Source organism: Erythranthe guttata, chromosome 5 (genome assembly GCF_056151865.1).
Source record: "Erythranthe guttata isolate IM_541 chromosome 5, IM_541, whole genome shotgun sequence".
Taxonomy (NCBI): domain Eukaryota; kingdom Viridiplantae; phylum Streptophyta; class Magnoliopsida; order Lamiales; family Phrymaceae; genus Erythranthe; species Erythranthe guttata.
In genome coordinates, this window is record NC_142537.1 from 3,642,176 (window position 1) to 3,654,915 (window position 12,740).

At 38.7% G+C, this 12,740-nt stretch overlaps 3 protein-coding genes across 3 annotated transcripts; 2 read left to right on the forward strand and 1 right to left on the reverse strand.

Moving 5' to 3' along the window:
• Positions 1 to 151: 151 nt before the first annotated feature.
• Positions 152 to 2,124, reverse strand: LOC105960017 (sugar transport protein 10-like). The gene is made up of 2 exons (XM_012984185.2): positions 1,883 to 2,124; positions 152 to 1,775 (listed from the first exon to the last, which is right to left on the reverse strand). Exons 1-2 carry the CDS (start codon positions 2,013 to 2,015, stop codon positions 364 to 366), a joined length of 1,545 nt encoding a protein of 514 aa, XP_012839639.2. The 5' UTR covers positions 2,016 to 2,124; the 3' UTR covers positions 152 to 363.
• Positions 2,125 to 4,481: 2,357 nt separating this feature from the next.
• On the forward strand, positions 4,482 to 6,475 carry LOC105960018 (sugar transport protein 10). The gene is made up of 2 exons (XM_088818624.1): positions 4,482 to 4,681; positions 4,933 to 6,475. Exons 1-2 carry the CDS (start codon positions 4,549 to 4,551, stop codon positions 6,342 to 6,344), a joined length of 1,545 nt encoding a protein of 514 aa, XP_088674750.1. The 5' UTR covers positions 4,482 to 4,548; the 3' UTR covers positions 6,345 to 6,475.
• Positions 6,476 to 8,271: 1,796 nt separating this feature from the next.
• LOC105960019 (RING/U-box superfamily protein) lies at positions 8,272 to 12,097 on the forward strand. Its single transcript, XM_012984187.2, has 7 exons — positions 8,272 to 8,641; positions 10,073 to 10,403; positions 10,508 to 10,608; positions 11,138 to 11,179; positions 11,264 to 11,385; positions 11,476 to 11,584; positions 11,874 to 12,097. Exons 1-7 carry the CDS (start codon positions 8,429 to 8,431, stop codon positions 11,919 to 11,921), a joined length of 966 nt encoding a protein of 321 aa, XP_012839641.2. The 5' UTR covers positions 8,272 to 8,428; the 3' UTR covers positions 11,922 to 12,097.
• The last annotated feature ends 643 nt before the right edge of the window (positions 12,098 to 12,740 follow it).

The window sequence follows — 12,740 nt, forward strand, 5'->3', positions numbered from 1 at the left end:
CCAATCACCGTCTTAACATACATACTAACAGTGAATTAACGCAAATGACAAAAATGTTAAATTATTGTAACTTGTGTGGCTAAATATGTTTATTATGGACATGGATAAACAAATGTGAAATCAGTGCAAATTTGAGGATTGAAAACTGTAATTCGCGAGAGGAAAATACATTGAATCAAATATATTTATATCTTTTTAAGTTTTTATTTACAAGAAATGAAAATTGACCAAAGCTTTACATAAAAATCCTATCTCTTCCAGCAAATTCTTTACACCCTAAACTATTATATAACAATTATTTGCAATATAATACATATATTCACATTCTTATCCATTCTTCTTCAATGAATATATATATAAGAATCAAGCATTGTTGTTATGGTGGGGATTGGCAAGACCGGGTGCATCATCAGGAATATATTTACCCCAGAACCAATGGCTCTTCCATACTCTGTTCATCTCTTCAATCGGCACATTCTTCGTTTCCGGTATGAAAAAGTACACGAACACCGTCATCACGAAAACCCATCCCCCGAAGAAGAAGAATAACCCGAACTTCAAATGGCATAGCATCGATAGGAACAATTGCCCGATAACGAACGTGAAGAACATGTTCACCGACACGTTCATCGACTGTCCTGCCGATCTCGTTTCCAACGGGTGGATCTCACTCGGCACCAACCACCCTAGCGGTCCCCACGACCACGCGAACGCCGCCACGTAGATGCATATCAAGGCCAATGCCAAGTTCCCTTTCTCCTTGCTGAATGCTCCGTCTCCGGACACTCCGAACACGGAAGCGATCAATGCTCCGGTGGCGATCTGGCACACGAACATCTGGATACCGCCCTCCAAGAACAGGGCACGCCGCCCGAACTTGTCGACGGTGAACACGGAGACGACGGTGGCGAAGACGTTGACGAGGCCCGAGACGACGGCGGACATGAGTGCGGCGTCGTCACCAAACCCTAGGGTTTTGAAGAGGACCGGAGCGTAGAACATGATGACGTTGATACCGGTGAGCTGCTGGAAGAAGGGGATGAGTGCTGTGATCACAAGCTGCGGCCTGTACCTCGGCTCCATGATCGTTTTCCATGGATTCTCCACCAGCTTCGAAACCTCGCTCGCCTCCACCAGGTCGTCGTACTCCGCGTCCACCTCCGTCGTCCCCCTTATCTTCTGCAGCATCTCACGCGCCTCCTCCTTCATCCCTCTCTCGATCAACGAGTTCGGAGTGTCGGGGAGGAACAGAGCTCCGACGGTCATTATCAGCGCCGGCACCGCGGCGAGGCCCAACGACACCCTCCACCCGTTCTCCTTCATCTGCGCGGTCCCGTAGTTGACAAGGTTGGCGGAAAAGATGCCGATTGTAATCGCCATTTGGAACCCTATGTTCAGAGCTCCCCTGATCTTCGCCGGAGCCATCTCCGATAGGTACACGGGGACCGACTGGTTGGCGTACCCGATGCCGACACCGAGCAGTATGCGGCCGATGATGAGCATCCATACATTCATCGCGGCCCCGTTGAGAATTGCTCCGACCAGAAAGACCAGACCCCCGACGGTCATGGAGGCTTTCCGGCCGAGCTTTCTGGTGGTGGCGGCGGAGAAGAAGGAGGCGACCAACGCCGCCAGGTAAAGGGAGGAGGTGAAGAGTGTCAAGAGATGGTTCTCGAATTTACAGTACTGACTCTCGTGGCCGATTGGGTTCTTTTCCTTTGCGTAAACCGATGGGAAGAATTTCATCAGAAACTCGTCCATCGATGTAACTCCTCCTATAAATTCATCAAATAATTATTGTCATTTAGCTATACCAAGCCATGAATTTCAAATTGTGACATATATAAAAAAATACGAAAATGAAATAACATCGATCACGTACCTGAAATACCAATGTCGTACCCAAAAATGAGTCCACCGGTAGCGGCCACAAGACAAGTGGCGATGACGAAAGGCGTAACGCGGCCTTCATACTGCTTCCCACCGCCGGAATCGATACCTACCCCAACCGCCATTATATCGATCAAGCTTTATTTATCACGATTTCGAGAGGGTAAAAAGTGTACAAAACAAAGGAATGAAAGAAATATTTTTGGATAAGGAAGCTCTCTCTGCTATTATTATTCAATTTATTTATCTTATATTTTTAGAGAGAGAGAGAGAGAGAGATCCTGTTATCCTTTTTTATTTCTTTTTTCCTTGAATTTGTTCCTCTCTATTATTCTGCCTGACCTGAGTTTTGAACTTGTACAAATTAGGGTATTTATACAACGAACAAGATTGAAAATGGACTGTCCAATGACTGGATTTGCATGCAGGTCCAAGAAAATAGGTAAATTAATGTTCACGCGCCTTTCTCTGGCCGGGCAGCAAATTAAGGACCATGGAACAATATATCTCAGTTTACGATCGATTATTCACTACATTATCCGTTCCTAAATAATCGTCTTTTTTCATCCCTGGGTGGGTACTGAGTAACTCAATAATGCGGCTTGATTTTAGTAAAATCATACATAAATGCTTCAATAAGATTAAAACAGGAAAATATACATTTTATGCAGAATTAGAAATGTAAAGTTAGAGATAATGTGGAACAAGTATATTATAAATCCTAATTAATTACATTCCATTTTGTGTCTCAATTTTGTTATATTATTTAATGTTTTTTATCTAGACAATATGCCCAAAATTCAAGGTCTTTTATAATAGGGGTAATTTATACTGGGCCGAAAAAAGTTTTACTACGTATATAATTAGGCCGACGGGTTGGGTCCTCGGGTCGACCCATCGGGTTTCGGGTCCACAAATACAAGACCCGAAACCGACCCATGCAAACTTGGGTCTGGGTCGGGTCCGAGGCAGGTTGGGTCCAAATTCGGGTCGGGTTTGGGTCCAACCCAGGCCGTGGCCGTGTCTATATCATCTCATCAACTTTCTTTAATTCTTTTATTTCAAAAAACCACCTATAAAATCATAAACTAAAAATACCATCTCATGGTTCAATTGACATGAGCCCGCACATAAAAAAATTTAAAAAAATAAATAATTAAAATACGAAGTCGGCACCACCCTCCCGGACCGGACCGTCGGTCTTTCCTTTATCACTGCTTTTACCTAGGGGTGAGCAAGTCGGGCCCATCAACCCGTTACACCCGTCAAACCCGTGAAAAACCGTCCCGTTGGGACCGAACGGATACATCCATCTATAGGATTGGGTCCTAAAATGGTGAAGAACCGTGGATTTGGGTGAAAGATGGGTTTATTTTTTTTAATACCCGTGAAACCCGTCCCGCCCCGCCATACAAAACGACGTCGTATAATAAATTAATAATATTAATGAATAAATAAAGTATCTCTAGTGTATCAAATACATAAATAAACTAAACTATAATTGTGGAAGTAATAGCTATAAAGATTACGAAAATCTCTAAGAAAATGTAGGAAAAAAAGCATATATATACAACGGTTAACACACGAATGAAAAAAAAAGAAGGAAGAAAATTGTGTTGAATGGAGCTGAATAGCGTTGGTTATGCTTGAAAATGCTATATTTATTTTATTTAATTTTTTTCTTTTAAATTCTGAATTAGTTATTTTTAGTTTCATATTAATTTTTATTTACTCCTGACATTTACATTATTTATGTTTGGTTTCAATTTTAGATTTTAGGTTATTCATTTTATGTTTTAGTTTCTAATTATTCTCCGTTGAAAACCGACAAGTTTCGTTCTTTAAAATCAAGAACCGTTGTTTGACGGGACGAGGGCGGGTCTTGATAGAACCCGCGTTTATGGCCCGGGCACACCCCTAGTTTTACCAATTGATATCTTTCTACAAATAATTTGTATCTTCAATTTTTGGAAACTTGTAAAGTTCTTCTGTCAAATCCTGATGAACCTACAAAATCCTTCAAATTGTATCTGATTAAATCCAGGTATTGTAGACATTGCCTCATTTGGATCCGAGCATTTTGAATTTCCCATTTATAAAAAAATCCCAATATTTTGGCATTAATAAAGACTTTGATTAATTACCAATATTTTTCATTTTGAATTCCAAAATTCTTATTATTACCATTTTGTTTTATCGGAATTGGAAGTGGAAGAAATATGAGATTTCAATTTCCGATCCAATTTCAATTTCAGATTTGGAACTTTTGGAATTCCGTTACATTTTGGAACAATATTAATTGCCAAGGGAAGGCCTGAACACAAGTTAATTACCCTTCAACCCATGCAATTAAATCCACAGATGATAAAACGCCGAGAAACACGGATCTCCTCTCCATTTTCAACCCTCTTTATGAGTATAAATACCCTCACTAGAACAAGTTAAATTGTCAAGCATAATAATAATTATAGAGAGTAAATAATAAAAGAGAAAGAAAGAAATAAAAAGGATAGTATATAACTTATCCAAAAAATTTCTTTCTTTCACCTTTTCACTCTCAAATATAATAAATAAATAATAAATAGAAAATCTTTCTTTTGTTACAATTTGTACATATTTACCCGATCGAATAGGGATAAATAAAGCTCGATCGATCAAATGGCGGTTGGAGTAGGTATCGATTCCGGTGGTGGGAAGCAGTATGAAGGACGTGTTACGCCTTTCGTCATCGCCACTTGTCTTGTGGCCGCTACCGGTGGACTCATTTTCGGTTACGACATTGGTATTTCAGGTACGTGATCGATGTTATTTCATTTTCGTATTTTTTATATATGTCACAATTTGAAATTCATTTGATATAGCTAGTGGCTGGGCATTCGGGTCGGGATATTCGGGTTTTTGGCATGAAAAAATATTACTCGAACCCGACCCAATTGGAATATTCGGGTCAAAACCCGAATAACCGGATACGAATGCCAACCCCTGTATAGCTACTAGCTAGTGTCATTTAATTTATTGGACGAAAATTTGATGAATTTATAGGAGGAGTAACATCGATGGATGAGTTTCTGATGAAATTCTTCCCATCGGTTTACGCAAAGGAAAAGAACCCGATAGGCCACGAGAGTCAGTACTGTAAATTCGAGAACCATCTCTTGACCCTCTTCACCTCCTCCCTTTACCTGGCGGCATTGGTCGCCTCCTTCTTCTCCGCCGCCACCACCAGAAAGCTCGGCCGGAAAGCCTCCATGACCGTCGGAGGTCTGGTCTTTCTGGTTGGAGCAATACTCAACGGGGCCGCGATGAACGTATGGATGCTCATCATCGGCCGCATATTGCTCGGTGTTGGAATCGGGTACGCCAACCAGTCGGTCCCCGTATACCTATCGGAGATGGCTCCGGCGAAGATCAGGGGAGCTCTGAACATAGGGTTCCAAATGGCGATCACAATCGGCATCTTTGCGGCCAACCTGGTCAACTACGGGACCGCGCAGATGAAGGAGAACGGGTGGAGGGTGTCGTTGGGTCTCGCCGCGGTGCCGGCGCTGATAATGACTGTCGGAGCTCTGTTCCTCCCCGACACGCCGAACTCGCTGATCGAGAGAGGGATGAAGGAGGAGGCGCGTGAGATGCTGCAGAAGATAAGGGGGACGACGGAGGTGGACGCGGAGTACGACGACCTGGTGGAGGCGAGCGAGGTTTCGAAGCTGGTGGAGAATCCATGGAAGACGATCATGGAGCCGAGGTACAGGCCGCAGCTTGTGATAACAGCACTCATCCCCTTCTTCCAGCAGCTCACCGGTATCAACGTCATCATGTTCTACGCTCCGGTCCTCTTCAAAACCCTAGGGTTTGGTGACGACGCCGCACTCATGTCCGCCGTGGTGTCCGGCCTCGTCAACGTCTTCGCCACCGTCGTCTCCGTGTTCACCGTCGACAAGTTCGGCCGACGCGCCCTGTTCCTGGAGGGCGGTATCCAAATGTTCGTCTGCCAGATCGCCACCGGAGCGTTGATCGCTTCCGTGTTCGGAGTTTCCGGAGACGGAGCGTTCAGCAAGGAGAAAGGGAACCTGGCATTGGCCTTGATATGCATCTACGTGGCGGCGTTCGCGTGGTCGTGGGGGCCGCTAGGGTGGTTGGTGCCGAGTGAGATCCACCCGTTGGAAACGAGATCAGCAGGACAGTCGATGAACGTGTCGGTGAACATGTTCTTCACGTTCATCATCGGGCAATTGTTCCTATCGATGCTATGCCATTTGAAGTTCGGGCTGTTCTTCTTCTTCGGGGGATGGGTTTTCGTGATGACCGTGTTCGTGTACTTTTTCATACCGGAAACGAAGAATGTGCCGATTGAAGAGATGAACAGAGTATGGAAGAGCCACTGGTTCTGGGGTAAATATATTCCTGATGATGCACCCGGTCTTGCCAATCCCCACCATAAAAACAATGCTTGATTCTTATATATATTATTAATGTATCCTTTGAAGAAGAATGAATTATAATGTGTGTATATATGTTTATATGTAAAAAAATTCATGTATCTTCAATTAATTAAAAAAAATTGAAATATTATATTTTAACATAATTAATTAATAATGGTGGTCGTGGAGCGGGTTTTAATCAGCTCGCATCGAACATCCACACTCAAACTATAGCCGATGTCACTGATTAAGGTGGTAACACCTAAGTGCACTTAGTCGGAACAAATACTTGTCGCCGAGGCTAAATTACTTTAACTTGTTTTGCTGGTAAAATAAAATGTAATTAATTAAATAAGTACTCATCCATTTAAAAATAAGTGTTGTTTAAGGTTAATCTTCATGTAGTACGAAAACCTGAACTTTTTTACGTTTTGGAAATTCGAAGGCACCTGACGGACAACTTATGAGCCATTTTTTTGCAATTTCTAAAAAAACTGAATAGCAAATTTATTTTTGTTGTTTCTCAAATTATTTACATGATTTAGTGATCAATTGCAAATCGATAGTTGATCGTAAAATTTATTTTGAATATGTTTGTGTGTATATATATATATATATATATATATAAACTTATGTATGTTTATACAGAATATCTATAAATATATCCCCTATTCTTTTAATATTTACACGTTTGCCACAAGTTTCCCGTATCCACATTTTCAGAACATGCCATTTCCACATATCCATTTCCCCGTTTCCTCGTATCGTCGTTTTCGTGTCCGTGCTACATATGTTAATACATATCAATTAAGGAAGTTATTAAATATTCTTGATTTTAGAAAGGAAAAAAAACTTATTTTTCAAAATTACCCCTCTCTTTATTTGTTCATCAAGTTATCTTTAATGATTGGGGTATAGAACAAATAAAAAATTTCCAATCTTAAAATTTTAAAGTGACAGTTAATTCCCGAAATAAATTTGTGTTTGCTCAGTTTTAAAAAAAAATCCGAAAATAATTCCAAAATTACTATTTGACTGCACAAATGATTTGACTGTTAGGTTAAAAAGATTTGTCTACTACAAACATGCCTTCATTAAAAATCAAACATACATCATATTATTAATCAAATTCTGTTATAAACTACCAATTTCCAACACCTTAAACATGATTTGACTGCAACAATATTTTGTCTCATCACAAAATACAAAACAAACAATCCTTTCGTTCTGAAATTATTTTCACAAAATATATTTTTCCAAAATAAAACTTGAGTCTTATTGAAACATAATTATGTGTCATGCAATTATTGAGTACAATGTAGGATGTGCTTTTAGAGAGTATGCAATTAAGAGGTGGCCAAGTAGAGAATAAAATAAAATAAAATATAATTTCAATTCTTTTAAAGCAGTAATATTAATTTTCAATACAAAAATTAAAAAAATAGAGTGAAAAGAAAAATTCATTTTTAATTATAAGTTTTCAAATTCGAAATAAAAATGGAGTTTTTACTTAAATATTGAAATATTTTTACGATACTTATTTTAATTTGACTCTTCTAATTTTGATACATAATAAATATAAAACATACAGTGAGTAGAACATCGATAAATTAATATTTAATACTCGATAAATTATAACCTCGCTTAAATAATACTTTCTTCCGGTCCCAATTTAGTAAAAACGTATTAAATTATTAGTTCGATTATTTAATATTTCGTTAAATTAATAGAATTTTGTTATTAATTTAAAGATGTTTAACTGTATATATTTTTCTCTACTTTAATATTATATAAGTTTTTTCACTGAAAAACAATTACTAAAAAGTAGATGGAGAGGGTATGATTGCCAAATGATCAAGAGTTCAGGGGTGTGGAAGCCATATATTAAATGTTTGTGGGGTGTGATTGCCAAATAGTTATAGTTCGGGGGTTCATTATTATCAAGCACCGCTTACTTCTACGTCTCTCTTTCCTAAATTATTGGTAATTATTTTACTTCCCCAAATTTCGAAATTCGAATATCCTCTTCCTCTTCCGCTTCCTCTCCGCATTCCATTTTCCGTTCTCCATTACTTCTGCAATTCAAGATTGTGCGAATTCGAATTTCTTGTGTAGCGATGGCGGACCCTAATTCCAAGGCCGACGCCGTCGACACCACCGTTCGCGCCGACGATGAACAAAACCCTACCAATAATCCACCGACCGAAGGTGACGGTGCCGCCGCCGCCGCCGCCGTCGTCGCCGCCGCAAATCGTCCACGGAGAACTCCGTTTACCAACCTCAGTCAAGTCGATGCGGATCTTGCCCTTGCCCGTACCCTCCAAGAACAGGTTTTTTTTTTTTTTTTTTTTTGAATTTTTCTTTTTTGTATTTGGGTTTTGTTACTATCAATTTCAATTATAAAGATGTCTGTTTTGAAATTGAACTGCTCGAATTCTCCTTGAAGTTGGGTTTAATTATTTGTCCGAACATTCGATTCTCTATAATCATGCGGTGATAACCTTGTTGGTTTGGGCAGTTCTCAGAGTTGCAGCTGGAATTTCGTCGAATTGTATTTGGCATTCCTATTTTTGTTTTCTTTCTTTGCTGTAGGAAATTTAAGAATGTATTTTGAAATGCAAATGATTGGGTAAATTGGTATTACCTTTTTTAAAAAGTGAAGGTGTAGTCGATTATCCATCGGAATTACAACTCTCTGCTAGCCCCTTCAAATGCGACAATAATACTTCTAAAGGTAGAAGGTCAAAGTTCTATGACTTCTGTAGATACTACTGTCTACTAGAGTAATAAACCCTTGGTCATTGTTGTGGTATCTTTAGTAGTTACCAAAGAGAATATCCCAAAATATGGACGAATTCACTCATTCTCTTTCGCCTCTTAATGTTTTTATGAACCTGCGTCAAAGACAGCTATTTTAGGCTATATGAAAATGGTTCTCATTCATCCTCATTCGAAGACAGTTGGGGAGGAACCAAGTTGGTACAACACTTGCATTCTCTAGCTCCTACGTTATTCCCTTTATAAAAGTAGTGACACGAAAGAGTTATGGAAGCCCAATATGTATGAGTTAGGGATATTGACTCCAATGACGGACATTGGAAATATTCCCCTTTTGCCGTGTGGGGAACACGCCATTAATCATTTCCGTAGTTCTTGTATGTTTTAGGCTTTTGAAGAGTATCTAAAACAAAACTCTCGGTGAATTTCCAAAGAAGCTTGTGCTGAATGAGAAGAGTGATTTCGTCCTCATTTTGCGAACTCTCTCAATTCTATAATCATCACCATAATAGTTACCAATGGTTTACGGTGTGTGAGTTATTATTGATTACCCAGTTGGCCTTCTATATTAAACTTCAGAAGGGGGCTAGTGAAAGAGTTGTAGATCCAGTAATAGGGCGACACTTCGTCGGTAATGGTTATTGATCTTCTCTTTGCATGTGTTATTAACATTCCTACATCTGCATTTAAAATGATGATTCTGAGCTTGAAGTTACATGCTAATTTTTTTTTTTCTTTATGTGCCAATGTTCTCCTTACAGTTTTTATATCAGGAATTAATGATAATCCTTGCTAATTATTTCAGGCACCCAATACATACACTTACGCATGTTGTGGTTGTTTTCTTTATTATATAGCTTCACCTCTGGGCATAAAACGAAAATGACTGATATATTTGTGATCTTAACTATAACAGAAAACATGTCATAGTGTTATTTATTGTTGTTGATAAATTTAATTTAATATATGTTTTTTTGGAACAGGAAAGAGCTTATATGATGTTGAGAATGGATATGGGTGAAGGCAGTGATTACGGAAGTTGGGAAGCTGAGAGCTACGAGGATGAGGATGAGGTTGATGCATATGATGACGCCAGTGAAGAGGATTATGATGGTTCTGATGTCGAGGTGGATGATGAAGCAGAAGATGCTTTTGATGTGCATGCCCGTGCTGCAGGAGTAGAAAGTGATAGTCAAAACGACGAAGTAGATCCATCTGCTTTTTCGAGTGACGAGGCATATGCTAGAGCCTTGCAGGATGCTGAAGAACGGGAAATGGCAGCTAGATTGTTAGCCCTAGCTGGAATAAATGATAGTGAGTCTGAATTGACCATAATTTAGTTCTTTGCTTTGTTTATTGTCCTTTGGACAATGTATGAGAACTATGTGATATTGAAATGCCGTTTAACGATTCTGTAGTGGTTGTTGGGGAGGATGATGAAGAAGAAGATGATGATGATGATGATGATGATGATGGTGAATATGATGAAGATGAAGAGGAGCATGGTAGTAATGCTCAGGTATGTCTGACGTGATTTGGTTTTTATCTCGTCTGTGCATATGTCATGAAGCTAATATATGTCCTTATTACTAAACAACATCATTTTCGCTCTGACACCGTAGTGTTTGACATATCTTTCTGGTTTTGGTCCTGTAATTTTTTATAGTGCCGTACACATTTAAATGATTCTGGAAGTTGTTGTTTGCTTATTCCTGGCATTCCTGCCAATATATATTTACTCTAATTTAGGCCATGAACAAATATAACTTGGCAAAACCCGTTTTAGCACCACCATACTGTTGTTTTTAGTGAGGAGGCGCTTAAGCTTGATCAATGTCGTATTACAGGCTTGTACAACATATTTGCTCCAAGATTTAGATGTATTATCAATGTATGTAAACTACTGAAATCTAAACATATCTGAGATGGCGTTAATAAGAGTGTGCCAAAGGAATGATTGTCCGTATATTCTTGTATGAGCTTACATTTTAAGTGTCTGTATTTCCTCACTCCCCGTTTGTTGTGATTCATGTATTTTTTAATATTAGGATGCATGGGAGGAGGTCGATCCTGATGAATTGTCGTATGAGGTAAAATAGTGATTGCACAGTACTTCTATCATCTTTCTTCTTGGGGTTTATTTTCAATTTGATATAGTTGATTTACTGTTACAGGAGTTGATTGCACTGGGCGATGTCATTGGAACAGAGAGTAGGGGTCTTTCGGCAGACGCAATTGCTTCATTGCCGTCCGTAAACTATAACTCAAAAGGCACTCATGAAGGAAACGGCGATTCGTAAGTGAACGAGGCCCTCTACTTGTGCCGAAACGATATTACGTCTTCCGTTTAAGGAATGCTGACAAAAATTTTATCCTTCTCCCTCAGCTGTGTTATATGCAGGTTGGACTATGAGGATGACGATAACTTGACTGTTCTCTCTTGCAAACATTTATACCATCCCGAGTGTATTAGCAATTGGTTAAATATAAACAAGGTAAATTTTCGCCAAACGAAAGTTTGTTAGACTTACCTGTATGCTTCTTGCTTCTTGCAATTCTGGTTATCACGATCTTGACATTAATCACATAAACATCCGTAAATTTGTATCCAGGGCTCGAAATTGGTTTCGGGTTTCCGAACTCTTGCCCCTAGATGCTCTTTTATATTTGCCACACTATTGATATTTAATTAGTATGTTGTGCTTTTTCGAAGATTCGTTTACGTGCATTGAATGTTCGAGAAAGAGGAAAATATTTAATGACATGATTCGGCAAATTGTGTAGGTTTGTCCTGTATGCAGTGCTGAAGTCTCGATTCCGGGGAAAAGCTAGCAGATTTTCATTGAATATATTTTGCACAAAGATGGGAGCGGCCAATAATTCGATTGCTTGTACTGTTTGGCTCCTATAATTAAAAACCTAGACATATAAAAAAAAAAATGTACTAATGAACTTCTGCCAATGGAACCTTTTCGATGTTCTATCTGAATTATTTTGGTCTTATTGAATTGTTTGTTCCCATATTTTAATTTAGAGATTATTGCATTTAGTACCCTTGTTTACAGTTTGTGACACGGGTAAACTCCATTTCCCAACTTGTTGGATACTGAAACTTGGGGGAAATGCATAAATAAAAAAAATATAAGGGGTACATTCATAGTTATTAAAAAGTATTATAATGGTTACGTTATTTATCGTCAATTATATATTTGTATTTTTTTTGAAATGACATTCGGGGCGTATAAATTTGATTATATTTTTCTTATACCCTGAAGTATGCTAAAATAATTTTAAGGTCCCTAAAGTATTAGTAATCACAATCATTTCTCTAAAACATTGTTAGAAACCCTAACGGAATAATGCATTCGATAAGTTATCCCGTTAGGATTCTAGCGGACTATTAGTTTTAGACAGTGGTGGAGAAAACATAGAGTTAGGTGCTAACATGAGTATACTAACATTTCTTAAATTCATATTATTTTATATAAGATTTATAAATTTCCGTATATGATAGCATTAACAGCCCCACAAAAAACAAACATAGTGCATATCGGTCACTAGGACATGGAATCTTAGCTTCGGTAATTGTTTCAGAGGTATGACTTGTAATTACCAATATCATAGGGATTATAAAGTTATTTTAGTATATAA

Bases quoted from the DNA above. Each gene is read 5' to 3' on its own strand.
- LOC105960017 (XM_012984185.2), bottom strand. From the start codon at position 2,015: ATGGCGGTTGGGGTAGGTATCGATTCCGGCGGTGGGAAGCAGTATGAA. The intron at 1,776-1,882 runs GTACGTGATCGA...ATGAATTTATAG, and splicing joins GTACGACATTGGTATTTCAG to GAGGAGTTACATCGATGGAC.
- LOC105960018 (XM_088818624.1), top strand. From the start codon at position 4,549: ATGGCGGTTGGAGTAGGTATCGATTCCGGTGGTGGGAAGCAGTATGAA. The intron at 4,682-4,932 runs GTACGTGATCGA...ATGAATTTATAG, and splicing joins TTACGACATTGGTATTTCAG to GAGGAGTAACATCGATGGAT.
- LOC105960019 (XM_012984187.2), top strand. From the start codon at position 8,429: ATGGCGGACCCTAATTCCAAGGCCGACGCCGTCGACACCACCGTTCGC. The intron at 11,386-11,475 runs GTAAGTGAACGA...CTTCTCCCTCAG, and splicing joins CATGAAGGAAACGGCGATTC to CTGTGTTATATGCAGGTTGG. The intron at 11,585-11,873 runs GTAAATTTTCGC...CAAATTGTGTAG, and splicing joins ATTGGTTAAATATAAACAAG to GTTTGTCCTGTATGCAGTGC.